General features: G+C 39.4%; 1 protein-coding gene across 3 annotated transcripts; it reads left to right on the top strand.

Moving 5' to 3' along the window:
- On the top strand, positions 1-21,759 carry trim44 (tripartite motif containing 44). 3 transcript variants are annotated; one of them, XM_052119188.1, is made up of 6 exons: positions 1-237; positions 7,249-7,391; positions 13,717-13,794; positions 16,424-16,738; positions 21,092-21,135; positions 21,240-21,759. In XM_052119188.1, the coding sequence occupies exons 2-6, from the start codon at positions 7,281-7,283 to the stop codon at positions 21,319-21,321; spliced, it is 630 nt and encodes a 209-aa protein (XP_051975148.1). In that variant the 5' UTR covers positions 1-237; positions 7,249-7,280; the 3' UTR covers positions 21,322-21,759. The 3 variants fall into 3 exon arrangements, with proteins under 3 accessions (XP_051975148.1, XP_051975146.1, XP_051975147.1); XM_052119186.1 differs by having other exon boundaries at positions 7,249-7,754; XM_052119187.1 differs by lacking the exon at positions 21,092-21,135 and having other exon boundaries at positions 7,249-7,754.
- The last annotated feature ends 3,373 nt before the right edge of the window (positions 21,760-25,132 follow it).

Genomic DNA, 25,132 nt, shown 5'->3' with positions numbered 1-25,132 from the left:
AAGGAAGTAGAGTTAGCAATGAATGTGCAGAGACACAAAAGAGCTGCAAAATTTGTGTTCCTAATGTTCTGTTGTACAGCTCAGTGACAACAAGCCGTGAGATAGCAAGTAATTAAAATAAAACGAGAGCGATAGATAGAGAAAACAGAGCACCGAAAAGCACACTATTTTCATACAACACAGCGGATCAGAAGATACATAAAGAAATAAAGGATACAGAGATTCCACTTCAGAAAGGTAGGACTGACGGACACAGAACAATAAGCGCACATCAAACAAACGTTATATTTGCTTTCATGCTGAGAATGGGGGGGACATTGTATAAACCTTTTTGAGGCTCGACAAGGGATTTTTATGTTTCCACATGTAGGTCTCTAACGTAAACAACATTTGGGTGGTGTCAAATAGTGCTTAAATGTCTGGAATAGTTACTACAGTGCTCTTGTGAACGCACATACTGTATCCTTCTCAGCAGGGACGTCACTAGAGATTCATGGAAAGGGGACTAAGCCTCTTATAAGGGGGTCTGGGCATACTCCCCAGGATTTTTTTTTAAAGCCCCCAAAACATCTTTTCATCATGTATTTTTAGAGTGACAATGGGTGTAAAATCTATTTAAATAAGTTTATTTTTGGTCAGGTTTGGCTAAAAGTATAGGTTGTGTAAGACACTGATCTAATATGACTTAAATTCTATCCAAATAAATAAATTAAAGTCCACTCCAGCACTCGACATTAATGCTTGTCTGCTTGTCCGGGACAAGTAGAACTTTTAGATTGGCCATTTAAAGAGAATTTTACTTGCTCTACCAGACAAGTAGCATGATTACAATCTCAGTGATCATTTGCTGACTATTAAAATAAAAGAATAAATTCAAATAAAATAAATAGCTAAAAAAAACATAGCACTGTATGTTTAGCATCAGTCAGTTGCTGACCATTAAAATAAATAATTAATAAAAATAAAATAAATTGCTAAATAAACATCAGTACTGTATGTTCCGTATCAGTCAAATGCTGACTACTGTATATTAATTCTGCCAGTCAATTATTGGTAGGTTGCAAAACAATAAACATTTACACATGCCGAGTCAAGCGTTGTTACACCGTATTCTATTAGACAAGTTCAGGGGAAACTTTCAACGGTGGAAAACCAGACATCTAAATATTACATTTTGTAAATACAACGACTGGAATTGTCCGGTTGAAGGGGGTACCAAACTGTGAATCCTGAACAAAACAGTTTCATGTATCCATGTTTACACATTAACTTCCACTCAGCTGACAAGGTATGAAAGTAGCTACGTGATTAGCTAGTTAGCTATAAGCTCATTTTCACGGACAGTAAAAGACCAACTAACAACGTAGCATGAAATCAACACTCAACTGACACAATCCACCACTGCACCGTTGTCTGCTGTGCAGCAAAGAGATGCTCTGATGTTTACCTGTCAATCTGCTACATTACTTACTGCACTGACAAACTGTAGCTGGCTAAAATAACAAACGGATGTGATAAACATGAGTGACATGGTTGTCAGGGACAGGGTTAACGTTATATTGAAAAGGGAAAATGATGGGATAATTTTTTATTAACTTTCCAGTATGTATTTCACAAACTATTTAGCAACTTACCGAGAAGACACCGCTTAACTCCGCCCTGTCTGCAGAGCCACTGTCAGTTCAGAGTCAGCACTGTAAACAATGGAGTCGGACCACACTATGCTGGACAAACTACATCATGACAACAATTCTAAAGCATTGTTTTCTGCATGATATGTTCTGAAAAGTTTTCATACCTGCACATATCGGTAAACATCCATCCATCCATCCATCCATCTTCAACCGCTTATCCGAAGTCGGGTCGCGGGGGCAGCTGCTCCAGCAGGGGGCCCCAAACTTCCCTATCCCGAGCCACATTAACCAGCTCTGACTGGGCTGACCCGAGCGTTCCCAGGCCAGTGTGGAGATGTAATCTCTCCACCTAGTCCTGGGTCTTCCCCGAGGCCTCCTCCCAGCTGGGCGTGCCTGAAACACCTCCCTAGGGAGGCGGCCAGGGGCATCCTTACCAGATGCCCAAACCACCTCAACTGACTCCTTTCAACGCCAAAGGAGCAGCGGCTCTACTCCGAGCTCCTCACGGATGACTGAGCTCCTCACCCTATCTCTAAGGGAGAAGCCCGCCACCCTTCTGAGGAGCCCATTTCGGCCGCTTGTACTCATGACCTAGTTCTTCCGGTCATGACCCAACCTTCATGACCATAGGTGAGGGTAGGAACAAAAATTGACCGGTAGATCGAGAGCTTTGCCTTCGGCTCAGCTCCCTTTTACGTGACAACGGTGCGATAGAGCGAGTGCAATACCGCCCCTGCTGCCCCGACTCTCCGGCCAACCTCCCGCTCCATTGTCCCCTCACTCGTGAACAAGACCCCGAGGTACTTGAACTCCTTCACTTGGGGCAAAACCTCATTCCCTACCTGGAGTACGCACTCCATCGGTTTTCTGCTGAGAACCATGGCCTCAGATTTAGAGGTGCTAATCCTCATCCCAGCTGCTTCACACTCGACTGCCAAGCGATCCAGTGAGAGCTGAAGGTCACGGACCGATGATGACATGAAGACAACATCATCTGCAAAAAGCAGCGATGAGATCCCCAGCCCACCGAACCACACACCTTCCCCACCCTGACTACGCCTCGATATCCTGTCCATGAATATCACAAACAGGATTGGTGACAAAGCGCAGCCTTGGCGGAGACCAACCCCACATGGAATGAACTCGACTTTGTGCTGAGGACCGGACACAGCCCTCGCTTTGGACGTACAGGGATTGGATCACCCTAAGAAGGACCCCCCACCCCGTACTCCAGCACCTCCCACAGTCTCTCCGGGGGACCCGGTCATACGCCTTCTCCAGATCCACAAAACACATGTAGACCGGATGGGCATACTCCCAGGCCCCCTCCAGGATCCTTGCGAGAGTAAAGATCTGGTCCGTCGTTCCACGGCCAGGACGAAAACCGCATTGTTCCTCTTCAATCTGAGGTTTGACAATCGGCCGAACCCTCCTCTCCAGCACCTTGGAGTAAACTTTACCAGAGAGGCTGAGAAGTGTGATACCCCTGTAGTTGGCACACACTCTCTGATCCCCCTTTTTGAAGAGGGGAACCACCACCCCATTCTGCCACTCCTTAGGCACTGTCCCAGATTTCCACGCAATGTTGAAGAGGCGTGTCATCCATGACACCCCCTCCACATCCAGAGCTTTCAGCATTTCTGGTCAGATCTCATCAATCCCCAGGGCTTTGCCACTGCGGAGTTGTTTGACTACCTCAGTGACCTCCCCCAGGGAAATAGAATCTGATCCCCCATCATCCTCCGGCTCTGCCTCTACCATAGAGGGCGTGTTGGGATTTAGGAGTTCTTCAAAGTGTTCCTTCCACCGCCCAATAACCTCCTCGGTTGAGGTCAACAGCGTCCCATCTTTGCTGTATACAGCTTGAATGGTTCCCGTTTCCCCTCCTAAGGTGGCGGACGGTTTTCCAGAAGCACTTTGGTGCGGACCGAAAGTCCTTCTCCATGGCTTCTCCGAACTTTTCCCACACCCACTGCTTTGCCTCCCTCACGGCCGAGGCCGCAGCCCTTCGGGCCTGTCGGTACCTTACAACTGCCTCCGGAGACCTCCGGGACAACAAATCCCGGAAGGCCTCTTTCTTCAGTCGGACGGCTTCCCTGACCACCAGTGTCCACCATGGTGTTCGAGGGTTACCACCCCTTGCGGTAATTAAAACCTTGAGGCCACAGCTCTCCACCGTGGCTTCGGCAATGGAAGCTTTGAACATTGCCCACTCCGGTTCAATGTCCCCAACCTCCGCAGGGATGCCTGAAAAGCTCCGCCGGAGGTGTGAGTTGAAGATCTCGCGGACAGGGACCTCCTCCAAACGTTCCCAGTTCACCCGCACTACTCGCTTGGGCTTCCCAGGTCTGTCCAGAGTCTTTCCCCACCCCCTGACCCAACTCACCACCAGATGGTGATCGGTTGACAGCTCTGCCCCTCTCTTTACCCGAGTGTCCAAAACATATGGGCTCAGATCCGACGACACGATTACAAAATCGATCATCGACCTTCGGCCTAGGGTGCTCTGGTACCACGTACACTTATGAGCATCCTTATGTTCGAACATGTTGTTTGTTACAGATAATCCATGACTAGCACAGAAATCCAATAACAAACATCCACTTGAGTTCAGATCAGGGAGGCCGTTCCTCCCAATCACGCCTTTCCAGGTGTCCCTGTCATTTCCCACGTGTGCGTTGAAGTCACCCAGCATCACTATGGAGTCCCCTACTGGGGCCCTATTCAGGACTCCATTCAGGGTCTCCAAGAAGGCCGAATACTCTGAACTGCTGTTCGGTGCATATGCACAGACAACAGTCAGAGTTTTCCCCCCCACAACCCGTAGGCGTAGGGAGGCGACCCTCTCGTCCACCGGGTAAACTCCAACGTAGTGGCTCAGCCGGGGACTCGTGAGTATCCCCACACCCGCCCGTCGCCTCACACCCTGGGAAACTCCAGAGAAGAATAGAGTCCATCCCTATCCAGGAGTACGGATCCAGAGCTAAAACTGTGCGTCGATGTAAGCCCCACCAGATCCAACTGGTAGCGCTCCACCTCCCTCACTAGTTCCGGCTCCTTCCCCCAGTGAGGTGACATTCCACGTCCCCAGAGCAAGCCTTTGCTGCCCGGGTCTGGTCCGTCGAGGCCCACGGCCTTCACTGCCGCCCATATGGCAGCGCACCCGACTCCTGCGGTTCCTCCAATGGGTGGTGGGCCCAAGGGATGTAGAGGGAGGTTCCACGTTGCTTCTTCGGGCTGTGCCCGGCCGGGCTCCGTGACAAGCCCGGCCACCAGGCGCTCGCCGACGAGCCCTCCATCTGGGCCTGGCTCCAGACAGGGGCCCCGGGCTTCCTCCGGGCAGGGTAACTCCTCCTCTTGCCGTTTTATCCATGAGTCATTTTGAACCATTCTTAGTCTGGCCCCTCACCTGAGACCACTTTGCCTTGGGAGACCCTACCAGGAGCACATGGCTCCAGACAACACAACCCTCAGGATCATAAGGGCACACAAACCTCTCCACCACGATAAGGTGCTGGTTCCCGGAGAGGTAAACATATACATAACTATTCTGACTGTGTGAATAAGTTCTCCTTTGTAGATTCCTTTCAGCAGGCTCCTACTGATTAAACTACAGTAATCTCTTGGAATTTCTGAATGCACACAAAATAACTTTCATTTACCTTCAGAGAATCAGAGAACATTACAAGAGAACAGATTTTATACAGATGGAAAACTGATAGCTTGGTCCATAATAATTATGAAAATATACCAGAGTTCTTCCATAATATCCAAAGTTTTAACAATGATATTTGTAATATGACCATGGTTAGTTACTATGGTTTCTATGTAAAGAACTATGCCATTTTTGTAATGAAAAACAGCAGTCTAAATACATTTAGAAACTTTTTCTGCCACCTACCATAGTTAATACATGGTAGCCTAAATGTTTGTAAGTATTGTGATGTGAGGATAGAAAAGCCTTCTGATTTATGTTTTCTCTGTCAGTGCCGTTTAGAATCTGGGGGCTGTTGGTTTTAAACTAGTTTCATCACCGAGACATTTGGAGTTCTGCAACAGAAAATTCTGTACTGCATTCAAACAGGTTTCACAATCCCCGTCGCACATCTCACTGTTAAACAAGTGCATTTAAAATAGTCTCTGCTGTAGAGACCAGTCCCATATGCGTTTCATACAGTATATTACATACCCCATTTTTGCGCCCCTGTCAGCAGACCACCTTCAACGCCCACTGTTTTCAAGATGCTACTATTTGCAGAGCCCCAGAACACAAACACCACAAGTAATGGGCCGATAGTTCACTATGTCTTAGAATGCAAGAGGACAGTTTTTGGTTTGGGTTGTAACACAGAAATTAATTTCTTTGTCAGTTTTCAATCCTACAACACATAAATATGTCTGGAAATGTCCAGCAAACGTCACAGTAGATGTCACAGATTGTCATATCATAAACTTCATCTAAACTATTTTAAACAGCATTTTGCTAATTCCTTTATAATTGTTATGCATGCAGTTCTTAGGACCAGATGGAATATTTGTTCTTTTAAAAGGTGATTAAAATAGTGCAACATTTTAAATGGTGACCAGTCACAAAACCCAAAATATACTTTGCCCTAATGCATTCACTTAAATGTTAATTAAAAATCTTGATTTATGGGTATTTTTTCAACGTCAAGCCATGAACCAAACCAATCAGCTCAGAGGTGAACCACAACATCACAAACTTTGATTTAAAGCTAAAAAAGTATTTGAAAATCACAGAAAAGACAATTGCACACAGAAAAGACACAAATTACAATCCCATGAAGCACTGCAAATCACTTAATCTAATAAAAATGATGGAAATATATGCAACTTTTTTGTTGTTGTTGATTGTAAGCTTAGAAAACAATAGATTTTAATTTTACAGCAAAATATAATGATATATACAAATATATGTAGTTTGAGGATGTAGGAAGACTGTCTCGATTGCGTCATTCACAGTGCATCATGAAATTGGTCATTGCTCAACTTGTTTGGGGGACTTTGTTGGTGATTGAGTCTTCTACACCCTCAAACTACATACTATATATATGTGTATATATCTGAATATTTTTCTGTAAACTTAAAATATGTTGTCTCTCTGATTGGTGGATCTTTTTTTGCTGGTTAATGGGGAGTGTAGTTTTTCACCAGGAAAATGTTGCTGTTAAACTTTTTTTTTAAACAATAATGCTGAAATAACGCAGATTGATTGTTTCAACAAAGGCATATACTGTACCATTGATGATCAACCTCGGAGGTCAGTCTTTAAAGGTTTATAAGCTATCATTGAAATATGGATAAAATGAATGGGATTTTTACTTTCTGAACCAGAGTTTTGCGCTCTTGACTTGACAGACTTCTGAACATTTCCGGTAATGTGAGCCATCTTTCTCACTTGCTGCTCATAGAAAAAAAGTTTAGCTAAGCAAGGGTACACCAGTGATTTTTGCGGATGTTTTACAGTATAGCTGACTTTTTACAGTAGTTTGCTCTTAGTTATAATGTTTGTATGAAAAATTGCTTCTATTTCTCATTTGTAAGTCACTTTGGAAAAAAAATGTCTGCTAAATAACTAAATGTCCACTTTTAGGCTCTTTCAAAACCACCATCTCTCCCTCTGTCATGGATGCGTCTGGGGGATGCTGGGACAGCTGTCTGAATGAGGAGGATCTGCCTGAGATGGATGGCACGTGTGATGCTTGTGAACCGGATGAGCCTCAGCCAGCAGCTCAGGTTTGCACACACTGTCGTTTCGCCTTCTGCATCAGCCATGCAAACAAACATTCACAAAGCACTGGTCACCAGCTACAGCCGTACTGTCCCCCAGACCCTGAGTTAGACCCTCAGCCGCTGACAGAGAGTCAGGGGGCTGAAATCAGAGCAGAGTGGGCAGAAGCTGCTGGCGGTGAGGACAATCAACTGAAGGGGAAACAAGATACAGTGACGGTGGAGAGGCTTAAGTGTAAGCAGCACGGACAGGAGGGCTCGCTCTACTGTAAAAATGATGAGCGGATCATTTGTGTGGTGTGTGCAGTACAGGGAGAACACAGAGAACATGAGATCATCACTCTCAAAGACGCTTACCTGTGGCAGAAAGTCAGTCAAGATACACAAACAAACAACACACACACAAATTAACAAACAAATATACAGGACAATTTTTTTTTTAGATCTTTTAAAAACCTAGTTTGAAGTGTCAACTTTATAGAAATGTTATCTATGTGTCCATGTTGGTTTCATAAATGTTTTTAAAAACATTTGTAGCATTTGCTAAAAAAAAAGAAATTTAATGACTTGAATGTTATTAGGGCCGTAGCTAGTGGCGTGAAAAGTGGTAATGATTCTAGGGGCCCAAAAGTCCAGGGGGCCCCACAACAAATTCTAAACTGTATTTGTTAATAGGAAACGGGCCCAGAGCAATATACAGCCATGGCCAAAATTATTGGCAGTGACATAAATTTTGTGTTTTGCAAAGTTTGCTGCTTCAGTATTTGAAGATTATTTTTTCACATGTTTCTATGGTATACTGGAAAACAATGATACGCGTTTCATACGTTTTAAAGTCTTTTATTGGCAAAAACATTCAATATATGCAAAGAGTCAATATTTACAGTGTTGACCCTTGTTCTTCATAACCTCTGCAATTCACTCTGGCATGCTGGATGTCAGCTTCTGGTCCCAATCCTGAATGACGGCGATCCATTCTTGACTTATTAGTGCTCGGAGTTGATCACAATTTGTGGGTTTCTGCTTATCCACTCGCCTTTTGAGGATTGACCACAGGTTCTCTATGGGATTATGATCCGGGGAGTTGCCTGGCCACGGATCCAAAATTTCAATGTAATGATCTCCGAGCCACTTCATTATCACTCTTGACTTGTGACATGGTGCTCCATCATGCTGGAAAATCACCTAAAAAGCACGGATCATCACCTAATTGTTCCTGGGCCATTGGGAGAATTTGCTCTTGCAGGAAATTTTTATACCATTCCTTATTCATGGCAATGTTTTTTGGCAGAATTGTGAGAGAGCCCTTGGATGAAATGCAACCCCACACATGGATGGTCTCAGGATGCTTCACTGTTGGCACGACACAGGACTCATGGTAGCATTCACCTTGTCTTCTCCGGACTATCTATTTTCCAGATGTCCCAAACAGTCGGAAGGGGGCTTCATCAGAGAAAATATCTTTGCACCAGTCTTCTGCTGTCCAATCCTTGTACTTCCTGCAGAATTTCAGTCTGTGCTTGATGTTTTTCTTGGAGAGAAGTGGCTTCTTGCTGCCCTTCTTGACACCAGGCCATTGTCCAAAAGTCTTCGCCTCACCGTGCGTGCAGATGCACTCACACCAACCTGCTGCCAATATTGAGCAAGGTCTGCACTGGTGGTGACACGATTCTGTAGCTGACTCCTCAGGAGGAGATGGTCCTGATGCTTGTTGGATACTCTGGGACATCCTGAAGCCTTCTTCACTGCAGTTGAACCTCTCTCCTTGAAGTTCTTTCAGGTGCAATATTCTTTGCAGCAATTTCCTTGTATTTGAGGCCATTTTGATGCAAACCAATGATGGCTGCACATCTTTCTTTAGAGGTAACCATTGATTGGAAGAACACAATGATTGGAAGCACTTTTCCCCTCCTTTTATAGCAATCATTCTGCTCTTATAATCCAATCAGAATGATAGAGTGCTTTCACCTGACTAGTACTCGTTCACAAGTTCCCAGGTGCTGCTGATATGATTAGTGAAATTATGTCAGCTTGTCATTTTGTGCCAGGGCCAAAAAAACTATGAAATTTAGTTTTCTGTGATAAGAGAATTTTTTTGGCCAATTAAGTTTTTCACGCTGCACAATAATCTATAAACGATGTGAATCAACACCACAACAACTGAAGCCGAAAACTAGAAACTATTTATGTCAGTTTATGTCACTGCCAATACTTTTGGCAATGGCTGTACAGTAACGGGGCCCAAATTACCTTGCTAAATCTCAAGTAATAAAATATACACATTAGTGTTGGGGATGTAAAAAATTATGAAATTATATAGTAGAAATAAGATGCTCTCAATTCAACAGTGTTTGTATATTTTGATACATAAATAAATACATAACTTGTAGTGTTAATAGAAGTGTTTTAAATAAAGTAATGCTACTGCAAAAGCATAAGGATCGGCAAGGAGGAGGTTGGAACCCGCTGAACAGTCAACATAAAGGTTTAATGATATAAAGGAACTTAAAACATCATAAAACATAAACGAACAGACACGCATACAATGCGGCCGTGTGCGTCTCTCTCTTGAACTGGCGTCTCCGGCTCCCCTTTATCTCACTCTCTTGCTGATTCAGCGCTGACCATGCACCATCATGGCCCGGCCACGCCCTCCTCCTGGTCACAGCTACATTAAAAGAGGCGATACAGTACCCTCCCTAGAAAGGCAGCGCTATGCGCTTCCAGGAGGACAGAACAGCTAGTCTTGTAACACTTTTCCACAAACATGGTTCTGGGGCTGGTTCCTGGGCCAGTGCAAATTCTTGAACCGTTCTGTGTGCTTCCACCACAAAAATAAATGGTCCCGCACCAGCCCAAAACAATATGTTAAATATTTTTGGCAGAAATATACCTTTAGTGATGCATTCTAAGAATACATTTGTGTCAGTAAAAACATGTGGTTCAATAATGACCTAAAACTTAGACATAATAAAACTCTTGCTCAATTTGATCAAATGATCAATTAATTAATTACATCTCACATGTAAAAACATAAAAAGTTTTGAAACACTTATTCTTTATTATAATTTTTTTTTCTTCACATTTAAGAATAATAGTAAAGTCATCAAAACTATGGAATAACATAAATGGAACTATGGGAACTATGATGTGACTAAACAAAATCCAAAATAAATCAAAACTGTGTGATATTTTAGCATCTTCAAAGTTGTCCCCCTTTGTCTAGAATTTGCACACATGTACTCTTGCATTTACTTACATTTTCTCAAGAAAACTTGAGGAATCACCCTGAGATGCTTTTAAACAGCATTGATGGAGTTCCCATCTATGTTGGGCACTTATCGGCTGGTTAACTTTATTATTTGGTCCAAGTCATCAATTTCAAAAACGTTTTTTTTTTTTTTTTAATAACATTTTAGTTTTATCATGAAATAAATGAATATGGTGGCACAATTATATTTTGTCTAAAACTAATTTCAAACATTTAAGCATACACCTATAGATCAAAAGATTTTTAAGTTCATGAGAAACATTTCAGTCAAGTGTTTCAAAGGTTTTGACTGGTAGTGTATATTTGCTCTCTGAGAGCCGGGCTAAATGCGTAAGCATTGTTATGGCATTCCTGAAATTTGGGCAGACCCTCAGTCACCCCTCAGAGATCAAATATAAAAATGATCTGTAACATTCATAATTATAACAAATGCACACGGTTAAGAAGATTTGTTGGCAATTGTGTTCAACTCATCAATGGGCAGAGATCAAATATAAAAATGATCTGTAACATTCATAATTATAACAAATGCACACGGTTAAGAAGATTTGTTGGCAATTGTGTTCAACTCATCAATGGGCAGAAGAGACAGGGGTAAACCCACCCCTTCAAACTCTATAAGAACAAGATGTAAACATAATATTCTATGCTATGGCAAATATAACTAAAGATAAAGGATCATAAAAAATAATGTACCTACTTTACCTGTCATCATGAGCGTAGTCAATGTCTCTGGAAATTGTATTAAGCAATGTAACAACGTTGGATTCCATTACTCTGTATGTTTAAATATGTTCTCAAAAACAGGAATAAAAGCTGTACACAAATACCGTGGTGCACCATTAGGGATGGGCGATATGACCAAAATCTTATGTCATGATATGAGTAAATTTCTATAACAATAATGATATACAGTTGAAGTCAGAATTTTACATACACCTTTTTGGATTGAGGTTAGGGCTTTGTGATGGCCACTCCAATACCTTGACTTTGTTGTCCATAAGCCATTTTGCCACGACAATACAATGTATTCTTTGGGTCATTGTCCATTTGGAAGACCCATTTGCGACCAAGCTTTAACTTCCTATCTGATGTCTTGAGATGTTGCTTCAATATATCCAAATAATATTCCTTCCTCATGCCATCTATTTTGTGAAGTGGTGTAGCCAACATAAAGAATATGGCATAAATGGCATATTTCAAGAATCACCGCCATTATCGTGTCTGCTCTCATTAGATGCATTTGCTCCACAGCTGTTATTGGTAGATTTAAAATTTTCACCAATCGCACAAACTTTGATCGCAAAAGGTCGTTTTTAATTTTCAAAGTGCAACCGGTGAGGCCAAATAAATTTAACGATGATATTACATGAACAAGATCACCATTGACGATATAAGGGAATGTGTAGTTTTTTATTTTATGCTACTTTTCTCAGGTTTTAGAGGTGTGTTAAAATTGAGGAAGTGTATTTATCAACCTGTTACATGTCACACAGGCATGTTAAATCAAGTAAATCTGGTTTTGTCAATAGTTCTGAAAATACCTACATATACGTATGTCTTCTATACATAGATATCCCTTTTAAAATAACGTTTGTTAGGCATAACATTAACAAACATTATTTAATGTTTAGAAGATGCTTTAAAAAGAACTGGAGCGCAGCTCCTTTTCCAGCATTAAAATCTGCTATTCTGAAGAACCACACGATTGCAGACTTTGTGATATCACAGTCATATAATCTTTTATACAAAATGAATAATCATATCAAGGGTAATAATCAACTATTTAGATTTTTGTCATAATTGTGCAGCCCTAAAATAAGCCCACGTATGGATATTTACATTTTGCAATATACTCAATATAGCAAAATCTTTATCGATTGACATTTTATATCGTCGCCATGGTATATATTGTCATATCACCCAGCCCTATGCACCATATTTTTGGGCGGGTTAAGTAGTCCTGTAAAACTACTACGTAGCCTGGTTCTCAAGTCAGTGGAAAAGTGGGCCAGAAAAACATATTTGGTATTTTTCAAATATCTGAAAAATAGGCAGATTAATTTTGGCCGATTAGTTTAGCAGGCCACTATGGCACAAAGGATAATCACTCCTTTGCATGTGAAAGAGCTGTCTGAGGCATGCAAATGACCAGTTACAGTTTGTTTTGTTGTTATGTGCCATCATGTTACAACAATAATAGACTGGCATGCAACACAGTCTCATTTAGTCTCAAGCTTCTGATGTTAAGCGCTTGCGCCCTTATTCTTCAGTTTCCTATAACTTTTAGCTATCTTGTCTAATGACAAAAAGGCAAATAGTACTAAAACTTTTATCATATACCATCTGCAAATTTGCAGATTGGATATCTTTCAAAGATTGAATTCACAAACCTTTCAAAACTAGTGCAAATCAAGCAATTTCTTTCTGTGAAGTGCAAATTCCTGTAGAGCTTTCTCTGAAACATGCAGTATATCAGTCTGGATCAAAACTGTGTCCCTCTGACTCACAGGCGGTGATCCGGGCCTGCAAGCAGTAAGTTGCTGTCATTGGATCTGCACAATAGAGCAACTTTAAAGTAAAGCACTTCAAGTGCACTAATTGGCTGCTATTAATGTCATATTTAGGGCTGAACAACTAATCACTATAAAATTATTAAACCGCAAGGGCTGCCGTGCACCTCACTGACCTCTGCCTGAATCAACTTGATCAAAGGATGGACTACACTCTCTTAAATTGGAATGTGTTCCTTGGCTCAACTGCCTTTGACTTGCTTACCGGGGGTGCAAAGACAAATAATATTTTTAAGGCATAATCTCCTTGCTAATCACAGTTATCAAGTTTTCATCTAACAGCACAACAAAAACTTTAAGACATCACAGACATTACAGATTAATTTTCTGTATATTCATATGTTGTGAAAAGCATATATTGTACTGTGCTCACAAGGAAATAGGAAATATCCTATTGGTCTCAGATAGCCAGCAAAAATGAAATACATCTTCTAAGAAAGTGAACAATAATTCAGAATCACTCTTTCTGAATGTGTCTGTGTTTCAGAGCAAAGAAGGCATTGACCTACTGGAACACACTCAAGAAATAGCTGAGAAGATCAAGGCCAAATGGACCAGCCCTGATGTGAGTAAATGATTTGAACCAAACCTGAATCCAGGGCTGCATTAATGTACTCTGTGGATTATAGTTTGCTGGGCCCTGCCAGTCATCAGACGGGGTGGGGGTTTGTTACTCTAGTCTAAGACCATGCACTACACATACAGGATTCACCATTGCAAAACACATCTCTGTGGTTGCATTAGCGTCTCCTGCTGAATGTGTTTACATACGCATCCTCACATGAACATCTACAGGGGAGAAAAGTGTTGCCACCCCCATGGATTTTGGGGCCCCACTGCAGGTAAGCCTGTGCCTTAATGTGGCCCTGAATCCATTTGCTTGTCATATACACCTATACTGCTCTTTCTAACTGTGCACTGATTCTTGACACATAGGACAACATTTGCCCCACAACTTTACCTGCCATTAGTTTTTAAAATGGCAACATTTAAAGTTTCACTTTAATCAGAGATGATCACAAAAAAATGTATTTGATTTTTCTCTTTATTTTATTACAGTTATGACATTATAATATCACCCACTACCACGTAACCCTCCTGTCCTCATATTGCGAGACAAACTTCTGACGAAAGGTCTATTCACACGAATCCTTAAAAAAAATTAAAAGAAAACTATTTAACCCCTGTACGGTGGCTCTGCTGGTGGCTCTGCCGGTGGCTCTGCTGTTCTACAACATTTAGACATGCACCTTCAGCTGTTAGAGATTAATATAGTGAATGCTGTTAAAGGGATATTTTACTATGAGCTTAGTCCAAACCAATTGCTGAACCTCGCTGCTATTTTTAATGCCATGAGAATATAACAATTATATAGTCTACATACTAAATAAAGAACAGTACTGTACAAAAGTTGTAGGCGCTTGTGAAAAATGTTGCATAGTGAGGATGTCTTCAAAAATAATGACATAAATAGTTTTCATTTATCACTTAATGTCATACAAAGTCCAGTAAACATAAAAAAACCGAATCAATATTTGAAGTGACCACATTTGCCTTTAAAACAGCCCCAATTCCCCTAGGTCACCTGGATACAGTTTTTCTTGGTAGTTGGCAGATATGATGTTCAAGCTTCTTGGAGAATTCAACACAGTTCTTCTATCTATTTAGACTGTCGCAATTGCGTCTGTCTCTTCATGTAATCTCAGACTGACATGATGTTCAGTGGAGGGCTCCGGGGGCCATGACATCTGTTGCAGGGCTCCCTGTTCTTCTATTCTAATCTTTTCTATTTGCAAAAGTAATGTTTGGCAGTCTAACATTTATATTTTCTATTGGCACACTAAAGCTGAGGATACATTTTTTTAGAACTTTTGCACAGTACTGTACAATAAGACAAAAAAACATAAGCAGACTTTCAAAAACAGAACAGGTTTATGTATGCAATACAAAGGGTAAATGAACTGCAACTATTTCTTTTTTAAGTACTGTTTATAATTTTCGAAGGTGTGTATCAGCTGCACATCCATTGCCAGTTGATTAGCACCACCAACACACTGGATCGAGCAGCTGCAGTGACTCTGGAAAAATGAGTCTTCAGTCAGTTTTCATCACAGTCCTAAGAGAAAAAAAAATCGCAACTTTCTATAAAAAAAAAACCTTTGGATTGACGATTTGACAAACCCGGTATGAATAGTGCCATCGGAATCCATTGTTCCTATTCAAAAGCTCATGCGGAACAAACAACTGCACCGAAAAAAACGGTGACATGGTCTTCTGCTGCTGTAGCCCATCCACATCAAGGTTCGACATGTTTATTCTGAGATGCTATTTTGCTCACTACAATTGTACAGAGCGGTTATCTGAGTTACCGTAGCCTTTCTGTAAGCTCGAACCAGTCTGGCCATTCTTCATTGTCCTCTCTCATCAACAAGGAGATTCTGTCCACAGAACTGTCGCTCACTGGATTTTTTTGGTTTTTGGCACTATTCCGAGTAAACTTTAGAGACTGTTGTGTGTGAAAATGCCAGGAGATCAGCAGTTATACAAATGTTTTTTAATAGTTTTAAGTAATTGTGCTTATTATTTGTGTCTCAAAAGTGACTCTTTGGACACATAACATTCATTAAAGTAGTCTATGCGGCTCCTCCCTTCATATTCTTCTGAATACATGCAATAGGTTTTGGTGAAAAACAACCCCAAATTTAAGTAATTATTCAGTGAAAATCTTGATATACGTTCCAAGTTTTCTTGGCTCTAACGCAAGACAAGTTGAACACATTAACATGGAAACAAGCTTTTCTTACATGTACTAATAAATGCACAATTTGAGTAAATGCAGTCCTCCTCTTTATGTAAGTCCGATTTTGTGATGATCAAGTTTGTTTCGCTCCTGACAACCACTTAATAATAATAGTATGTTAGTTAGTATAGGAAAAACAGATACTGAGAAATCTCTTTTCTGTAGAGAGCAGCAGTTTGGTAAGTAGCAGAAGTCAGTGTGAAAGCACTGCTTCAGTTATTATGCTAAAAAGAACCTTTACTCTTTGTTTTCTTTGATTGTACTATTAAGATTACTGCTCTAGAACTTCCGTGTAAGGTTTTGATTTAGTTTTTAGTATTTTTTTAGCTTTTTTGAAGAAGTACCTATTCTCAATGCTTTATTGTAATCAGGAAAGTGTTTGTGGATGTTTCAGATGATTACAGATGAGCTGGAGCAGTACGTGAACCAGCAGTTTGATGAGCTTCAAAGGTTGGTTCGGCTTGAGGAGTGGTGGGTGCTGCATCTAGTAGATCTAAAGGAGGCGTTCCTTACCGCTCAGGCTGCTGAGAAGATTTCTGAGATCAGCGTCCATACTGAACGACTGCAAGAGGAGATGGACTCCATCACACAGCAGCTGGGTGAACTGGATCGGGCTGAGGAGGAGGGAGTCGCCCCTATGTCCCTAGCCCCACTGCTGGCCGCCAGACCACGACCACCTCCTGCAGCTCTCATAGAGCACAGACCACTGGTTAGCAAACACAGCACATCATATTTACTGAACTACATCTACAATAGGGCTGTAACAGAAATTGTAACACTTTGTGCATACTGTGTGGTGATTCCTTTAAAAGTATTTTTCCATTTGAGAAACTACATCTAGGGACCTATTTTAAGCATGTAAGCACTAAGCGCAGCTCAATGCTTTAACTCATAAGCGCAAAGTCAATGGGCTCCATGAAGTGTTCATATTTTTGTGCAAGCGTCCGCTAACTGTAGGCACAAGTTTGCCGAAATCGCACATGCAAGATGCTAATAGGGTCAATGGAGGTTCTTCTCTGGCACCGTCTATGTCTTATTATACAGTCCATTCCCTGTCAAGCACCAGCGATGTAAACAAAGACAGTACATTCATATGTTGGTAGTGTAAATGGACTGTATGCAATGAATTGGAAGAATACAAATATGAATTTACATTATTTTGTGCGTCCTTGGGACACGTTATTTTTTTATACTCTCTCCTTCCACCGGTCCCTTCTGCAGTGACTTAAACATAACAATAAAAATAATAATAATTGAAAAAAAGAAACCATGACCTCTAGAAAATGTTGCACAAATCTCATTATTTTAATTCAACAAACGGCTTCAACAGTGATGGTCAAGGACATTATTTGATGTTCTGTACTTTCAGAATTTGGACATGAACTTTATTACCACCTGAAACTGAATATGCAGGAACTGAATTTGGACTTTGCGCTGAGGTGGTATTGAAACGTCTTAGTGCAACATCCAAATTAGAAAGAAAATAGCAAATTGCACTTTGCAGCGCTTTATTTACATTTAATACACCCACAGTTTGTGCACCTCCACCCACAGTAGTGCAAACACTCCCACCCATGCTCATTTGTGCTTTGCGCACTCACGAAAATAGAGCCCTAATGTATAGTTTTTACTTCAAGCACCCAAAATACACATTTGTGGCTATAACCTATTGGTTAGAGACTTGGGCTGCCAACACCATATTAGATTTTGGCAAAAATAGTAGTGACTTTATTTAATACTAGATTTAATACTAGAATAGACCTATAAATAGTAAATGCCATTCATTCTATCACAAATAGTGCAAAGAACGCTTTAAAAATTAGCTGTTTATTATGATATTTAACTTTACCTCCCTTTTTTAATGGAATAGAAAAAATGAGTCTTAATCGACTCTTGGAATCGATTCCATTGATTATGAAAACCAGGAATCGGAATCGACTCCAAAATATATGGAATCAAACAGCCCTATATTATAATCAGCATGATGATGACCTTCTTTGCCGCCGTCCAAGTGACGCTGTCACGAGCAAGTTAGTTACCACTATGGAAGCGCCGGCTGGAACTACCAACAGAGGGCTAAACAACTTTGACGTCCGTTTTTTGAGTGGTGTGTTGGGGGAATTATTTCAAAATAACAGCATATTTTGTGTTGTTGTTTTATTTAAAGTTGTCTGTAATAATAATGATTTTGCATATTATGTATTTTTTAATCAAGTCATGACAAAAGTGACCAAAATCTTTGTGGGCCCCCTATGGCTGTTGGCCCTGGAATCATGTTTACCAAGGTTAGACATGCAAGATGAAGAGCCCAAAACATTTGCTCTAGTTTAGTCTTCATTGGGTTGGAGGAAATAAAAACTACTGATTAAAGGCGTCATGAAATGGAGAATAAAAATTTCCAGAAATTTAGACATATAAGAGGTAACTGTACTATAAAAACATACTGTAAGTTTTCGAACCAAAACTTCCTGCCCAGTCTAAAAAGAGCATTTATAGTTACCGCCTTGCTAAAACATCTCCTTTTGAAATCTGTTTGTGACATCACAAGACATTGCTCATTGATTACTCTAAATCCTCTTCTATTTATTGTCCTTTAAATCTGTAATTCAAACAGAGTCTTTAAATTACTTTTCTCCTACTCGGCTCTCCTTGGTGGCTGTCCTACCTGGTTCTCCTGAGTGGTTTACTCTATTTAAAGCTCCAGTGTTCTAACTGAAATTCTTTAAATGGCTTTCTCCTGCCCGGCTATATCCAGGGCGGTTTCTCCTATATTAAAGCTCTAGTATAGTTCTGTTCTAATGTTTTAATGAAATTCAAACTAAAATTCTTTAAATACCTTCCTATATTAAAGCTCTAGTAATTATATAAATGATTTCGGAGGAATACAGAATAATCAAATAATAAAAATTTATTTGCCAGATAGGATTAAAAACGTAAGGTACAAAAATCAATCAAAGCCAAATTCACATATTATAAGAATAAATATTAATTCCTAAAAATATAAGACAAGTCAAAGAAACATACCTGGCAGTTGAAAAAACAACATGCAATTACAAAGCATGGGAGATCTGAATTCAGATTTCAATTATTAAAATTACACACATCAATGTGTGGGATCGTCTGACTACAGAGAACACCGATTCCTTTGTCATCTCTCCTTAAATACCAACCGATTCTATTGTTATTTCATTATGTGTATGTTTGATGTTATCCAGGTTTTTGTTTACAATTTAGTGGTTTGAAGATGAAGATTTGAAGATATTTTACTAAGTTCTTAAATATTACTTGTGATTTGACTTTGCTGAAAGGGAATGAGATGGTGTTACCAGTTGCACTGAGACCTCTTGAATGATACCAAACATGTATGATCAAAAAAGAGAGGGGGGCAGCTGTAGGTGAGATTGTGTTTTATGGTCCTTGCTGAGCAGGGTGTTTATTTATGTGGAGATGTTCTTCTGTGTGAGAGCTTTTATGATGTGGTTAACACAGATTTGCATAGTCATCTCAGTGCTAGCAGCCTTACAGTTTGTAAACCGAGAGAGAGCAGGACAAACAGTGTGGCCTACTGACTAATCCTGAACACCAAGGGGACCAATTTGGTATATTTGTAATTTATTTTTGAATATTAACATGCACTAGACAGACGTCTTTGACCGTTGTCATGTATCTCGTGGCACTTTTAAAAGATGCAGTGTCATGTTACAACTCTGTAAAGGAGACCCATTCTGTTTCATTCAGCTGCTTTGTGTCTTGCTGTTTTGAGCACATGCATCCTAGACACATTCTTGCAGCCATCTGTGCTATTTTTAATTGTTGGTGTATGTAAACATGCACTAGATGGATGTCTGTGACGTTTTGATGCATTTCTGCTAATGTGTGCATCAGTGCAGGATGATACTGTATGTGTGATCAGTGTGGAATGCTTGTGAATCATTCATAATATGATTCAAGCTTTGCAAGGGAACTGTTATTGAATAATGGGTATCACTATTGATCCCTATTGCCACTATTGGACCCGATCGCCTTAAGTAAAAACCATAAGTAAACAATTTCATTCATAAATATTTCAAATGTCATGACTGTTTCATAGTTTATGGTGCTGCTGTGCTTGTGTGAACAGTTTAATATATTTGGATGCAATGTGTTGGATATGCGTTATGTGTAAACCCTGAAATTTAGTTTTTTAATGTTTGTCACGATTGTTAAATTATCATCTGATTGGAGTTATTGTGCACTTTAAATTCCAGTCACATTTTACTGTCCAAATAGGAGAATGAAAGGTGCCACAACCGAGCGCCTCAGTCAGAGGGCCAGAGTCGGGTGTAAAATCATCATATATTATTATTATATTATATTAAACTGTATTGATACAAAAACAAAAAAAACTTTACATTATCAGTGGACCTCAGGTAAGATAAAACAATTATTTAAAAAAAAAAAAAGGATGTCATGACCATTTAAAAGTTGTTGAAAAATACAATTTAATATTTAATTTAACTGCTAAATATTTTTAGATTTGCAAATATACAAGTAGTTTGGGAGTGACTCAGAAGTGGGCGGTCGCTGCAGAGCTCTATTGGAGAGTTTTTATTGGCTGAGATTCTGTAATTGTTGGATTTGTTTCTTTACTGTATCATGTATAGTTTGTAGTTTAGCAAGGAATACCGCTATTTAACTATTTGTAAGAAATAAAGTTTAAATAACTTGGACTGGTGGCTTGAATAGAGGCATACCATGAAGAAAATAAATAGGATTTTTACTTCCGGAACCAGACTGTTGCGCTCTATTTATATCTTATATCTTTGCTGCTTCTTGTCTTACCATGTCACTTTTATGATGTAAAAATGTCAGCGTAAAACTGCATTCACAACATATTTTACTTCCATTAAAATGTCATATATTGAAACAGTAGATTTAACAAGTTAAAGCAGAAATTGATTGTATAGTGAAAAGCGGGCATTCCATACCAGAATGGAGTCAGAACAGCTGTTCTAGAATGGCCAGTAGTAATTTTAGAATAACCAGATGTATAGTGTGACCTCTGTTCTTTGCTGTTTTTCAGGATCCTGAAGTGAGGTTTTTTGTGATACTACTTGAATACTTCAGGTTTAAATGTCTTTTTCATGTGGTCATTATTTTGTTTATATTTCTACATGGAAGAAAATTGAAAATCTAAATGTAGAATTGATGAGCGTTCTTTCCACTTACAGAGCTGCCAATCAAAGGAGGGACCCTCATGATCCTTCAGTAGATGAAGAGAGAGAAGATGAACACATGGGACATGCACCCTAAAACTAATGGGCATTCTGTACCATTTCTGCCATTTCTCCTTTCAAGCATCATGGGATACAAATTCAAACTGAATGCAACTGTTCTGATGTCATAGTATCATCAACCAATTATTGGATAATGTGTTTTACCTTGAAATTATTTCTTTTTTCTAAGAAGGTCATGAAATGTATGCAGCAAATTAGAATCAAGCTCTGGCCTCATGTACAACCAAAGACTTGTATCTGGTAACTCTGGGAAGGTGAGAATGCTGGTCGATTGAAAATGATTTTTGCTTTAGAGTAAATTCAGCTTGTTCTTTGCTTAAATATGTTGCTTTGTGTGGGACACACATTATTTTGGTCAACAAAATGCTATAAAGAATATATATTTTTTAACCAATCCATTTTTCTCATTGTTCTTCTGACATTTGCAAATAATATGTATTCATATATAACAATGTTAGAGGGTATTAATTACATAAAAACAATTTAAATAGTTTGAAACATGAAATCCTGTCTTATGCCCTACAACATGCATTTTTTATTATTATTTGATTGTAGATGATGTGATAATACTAGAAGCCTCGTTCATTGTTTGGTGCATTGTTTCTAGATTTGCTGGCTACTTTTTCTTTAGTCAGATATCAAACAAAATGTACATCTAGGGACATTTTCCACAGTCACTGATGACAAGTTTACAGTGGTGCAAAAAATGGGGGTATGCAATGCATAGAGGTGCTAAACAGTTACAAAACCAGTTTTTCTGGCATGTGGATGTCTGAGCAAATGAGTTTGGAATTGCAAGGTTCTGACGTGTCCTGGAAAACCTAGATTATTACAAATCAGTTTTCTGGTCTTGGAAAAGTCATAGAAAATGAGAAAAATACCTATATGTCCTAGAATATACAGGGGCAAAAGTATGTGAACCCTTTGAAATTAGCTGTTTTTATACCTTCGTTGTTCATAAAATAGGATCTCACATTCATCCAAGTCACGCGTAGAGACAAACACAATGTGCTTAAGCTAACAACATACAAACAATTATAATCGTTCATGTCTATATTGAACACATCCCATGAAACATTCACAGTGCTGTGGAAAAAATAAGTGAACCCTTGGTTTTAATAACTGGTTTATCCTCCTTTGGAAGCAATAACCTCAACCAAACATTTCCGGAAGCTACAGATTAGACCTGCATAACATTCAGAAAGACCAGTGTACCACTCTTCCTTACAAAACTGCTTCAGCTCAGCCATATTCTTATGATGTCTGGTTTGAATGGCTGTCTTAAGGTTTTCCACAGCATCTCTTTTGGGTTAAAGTCTGGGCTCTGACCGAGTCAATCTCAAAGGTGGATTTTATTTTTTTTGACGCCATTCTGAATAGGCATGTATCGATACACGAATTTCACAATGCGACACAAGTCTTTATGTGATACATATTGTATTGTGTATTGAGAGTCGTATCTACGATACAATAGGATATAATATTTTTTTACACCCCTAGTTTTTAAGTGGATTTACTTAGATGTTTAGAGTTATTGTCCTGCTGCATCACCCAGCTTCTACTGAGCTTCAGTTGGCTCACCCTGACATTGTCCTGTTGGATATCTTGATGAAGTTACAAATTCATTTTTACCTCGATGATGGCATGCGGTCCAGGCCACGAATTCATGATATTCCCTCTACCGTACTTCACCGTTGGCATTATGTTTTCATGTTGGTATGCTATGCCCTTTTTATGCCATACATACTGTAGTTGCTGCATGTTTTTCCCAATCAATTCAACCTTAGTTTCATCAGTCTACCAAACATTTTCTCAGTAGTGTTTTGGACTGTCAAGGTAGTCTTTGGTAAACTTCAGGTGCACAGAAATGTTTTTGTTGGAAAGCAGCATCTTACTTCATGGTGTCCTTCCATGAGCTGTCTCTCAAGTTTTCTTTTTTACCCCATTGATCATTCTGCAATGTGCCCTTTGAGTCATTCTGGCTGAACAGACACTTCTAGAGAGAGTACCCACAGTACTTGATCATCTCCATTTATAGACATTTTGTCCAACTGTGGACAGATGAATATTGTTGCTGTTTGAGATGACTTTGTAACCCTTTCCAGCTTTATGCAAAGCAACAAATCTTGACCGTAGATCTTCTGAGATCTCTTTTTTTAAGGCAAGTTACACATCAACAGATGCTTCTTGTGAATAGCAAACTCAAAATTTTGAGTGCTTTTTATGAGTCAAAGTCGCTCTAATGCACCTTTAATTTAGTTGAAAATTCTCGATCAATGTAGCCTATGGCAGCTCGATAATCTTAGTGCTAACTATATATTTAGAAATATTACATACACTGCCATTCAAAAGTTTGGGGTCACTTGACTGAAATGTTTCTCATGAACTGTAGGTGTATGCTTAAATGTTTGAACTTAGTTTTGTACTCAAAAATATAATTGTGCCACCATATTCATTTATTTCATTACAAAACAAAACATTTAGTTTTTAGTTCAATACTGTTTAAAAAGCATCTCGGGCTGAAACCTGATAATGTCAAAAGTACATGTCTGCAAATTCTAGGCAAAAATCCTGAAATATAACAGTTTGGTTTATAGTCACAACATAACTCCTATAGTTCCAGTTCTGTTCTTCCGTAGATTTGATGACTTTACTATTATACTTAGTTTGATATACTGTAGTTAAGAATTACATTATTGTATAATGATGTGCCTTTATTGTCCAGAAGATGGTGTCAATATATTAGCTTTGATATTAATCTGAAAAAGTTTCTGAACTGCTTTAAACTGTTTATGAAACGTTTAATATCCAGAACTGTGTAAAAGTTTTAGGCATTTCTGAGAAATGCTGTAAAAACATTAATGTGTGGCGTTTTCAAAAATAGCTTTTATTTATCAAATTCATACTAACTGCAGTAAACATAAAGCTAAATCAAAATTTGGTGTGAAATTCCTTCGCCTTTAAAACCACACCAATTCTGCTAGGTACACTTACTCAAAGTTTTTCAAGAGTGTTTGCAGATAGGCTGTTCCAAACATCAAGAATTTGACACAATTCTTCAATGGATTTAGGTTGCCTTAATTGCTTAATTCTCTTCATATAATCCCAGATTTATAGTATGGTTTCTTGTTCTTCAGTTCTATGTGCAAAAGATGTAAAAAATAAAACTGATATTTCCTGCTGACACACTAGAGCAAAAGATAGAAAATAACCAACTTAAGAAGTGTTTTTGTGATCCATCTAATGTGCCTGAGACTTCTGCACAGTTCTGCAACTGTAGCTATACTAGAAACATGTTTAATATTGGGAGGAAAACAGAAATATTCATCAGAAAAAATGGGGGTGTGTATATATATATATATATATGAATGTTTTACAGACAAAACTTCGGAGGATCGGAAGAAAGAGATCCAGGAGAAGGAAAGGTCATCTGGCCAATAAACTGAACGAAGGCTCTAAAGGCTCACAAAGCTGATTCAGATTCTCTAGATTTCCTGGAAAAAGAGACTGACTATATAAAGAATGATGGATTGATAGGCATCAATATGAACACTGGTGTCTGTGCAAAAAACAATAATCAACAATTTATTCATTTGGAGCGCTTTGTAATTGTACAGTAGGCAGAACCTGCAAAAATGTATTTATGGATTCTGATGGGAAAAATGTTTTTTGTATTTTGAATACATTTTATTTATTAACTTTTATGAACCCTTACCCTGCACTTTGTTCACCAACCACCTATGTACACTCAAAAAAATTACTCTTTCAATGAACATAAAAAAAATCATGGAAAGGATTTCCACATCCCTGCGATGGACTGGCGACCT

The sequence above is a fragment of the Xyrauchen texanus genome, chromosome 46, assembly GCF_025860055.1.
Source record: "Xyrauchen texanus isolate HMW12.3.18 chromosome 46, RBS_HiC_50CHRs, whole genome shotgun sequence".
Taxonomy (NCBI): domain Eukaryota; kingdom Metazoa; phylum Chordata; class Actinopteri; order Cypriniformes; family Catostomidae; genus Xyrauchen; species Xyrauchen texanus.
Note: the sequence above shows the minus strand (reverse complement) of the source record. Positions and strands in the feature narration are given on the sequence as shown.

What these genes read in the sequence shown, in the direction of transcription:
- trim44 (XM_052119186.1), top strand. Translation starts at nt 7,281, where the DNA reads ATGGATGCGTCTGGGGGATGCTGGGACAGCTGTCTGAATGAGGAGGAT. An exon ending in TCATAGAGCACAGACCACTG is followed by an intron (nt 16,739 to 21,091) that starts GTTAGCAAACAC and finishes GCTGTTTTTCAG; the next exon opens with GATCCTGAAGTGAGGTTTTT. An exon ending in ATACTACTTGAATACTTCAG is followed by an intron (nt 21,136 to 21,239) that starts GTTTAAATGTCT and finishes TTCCACTTACAG; the next exon opens with AGCTGCCAATCAAAGGAGGG.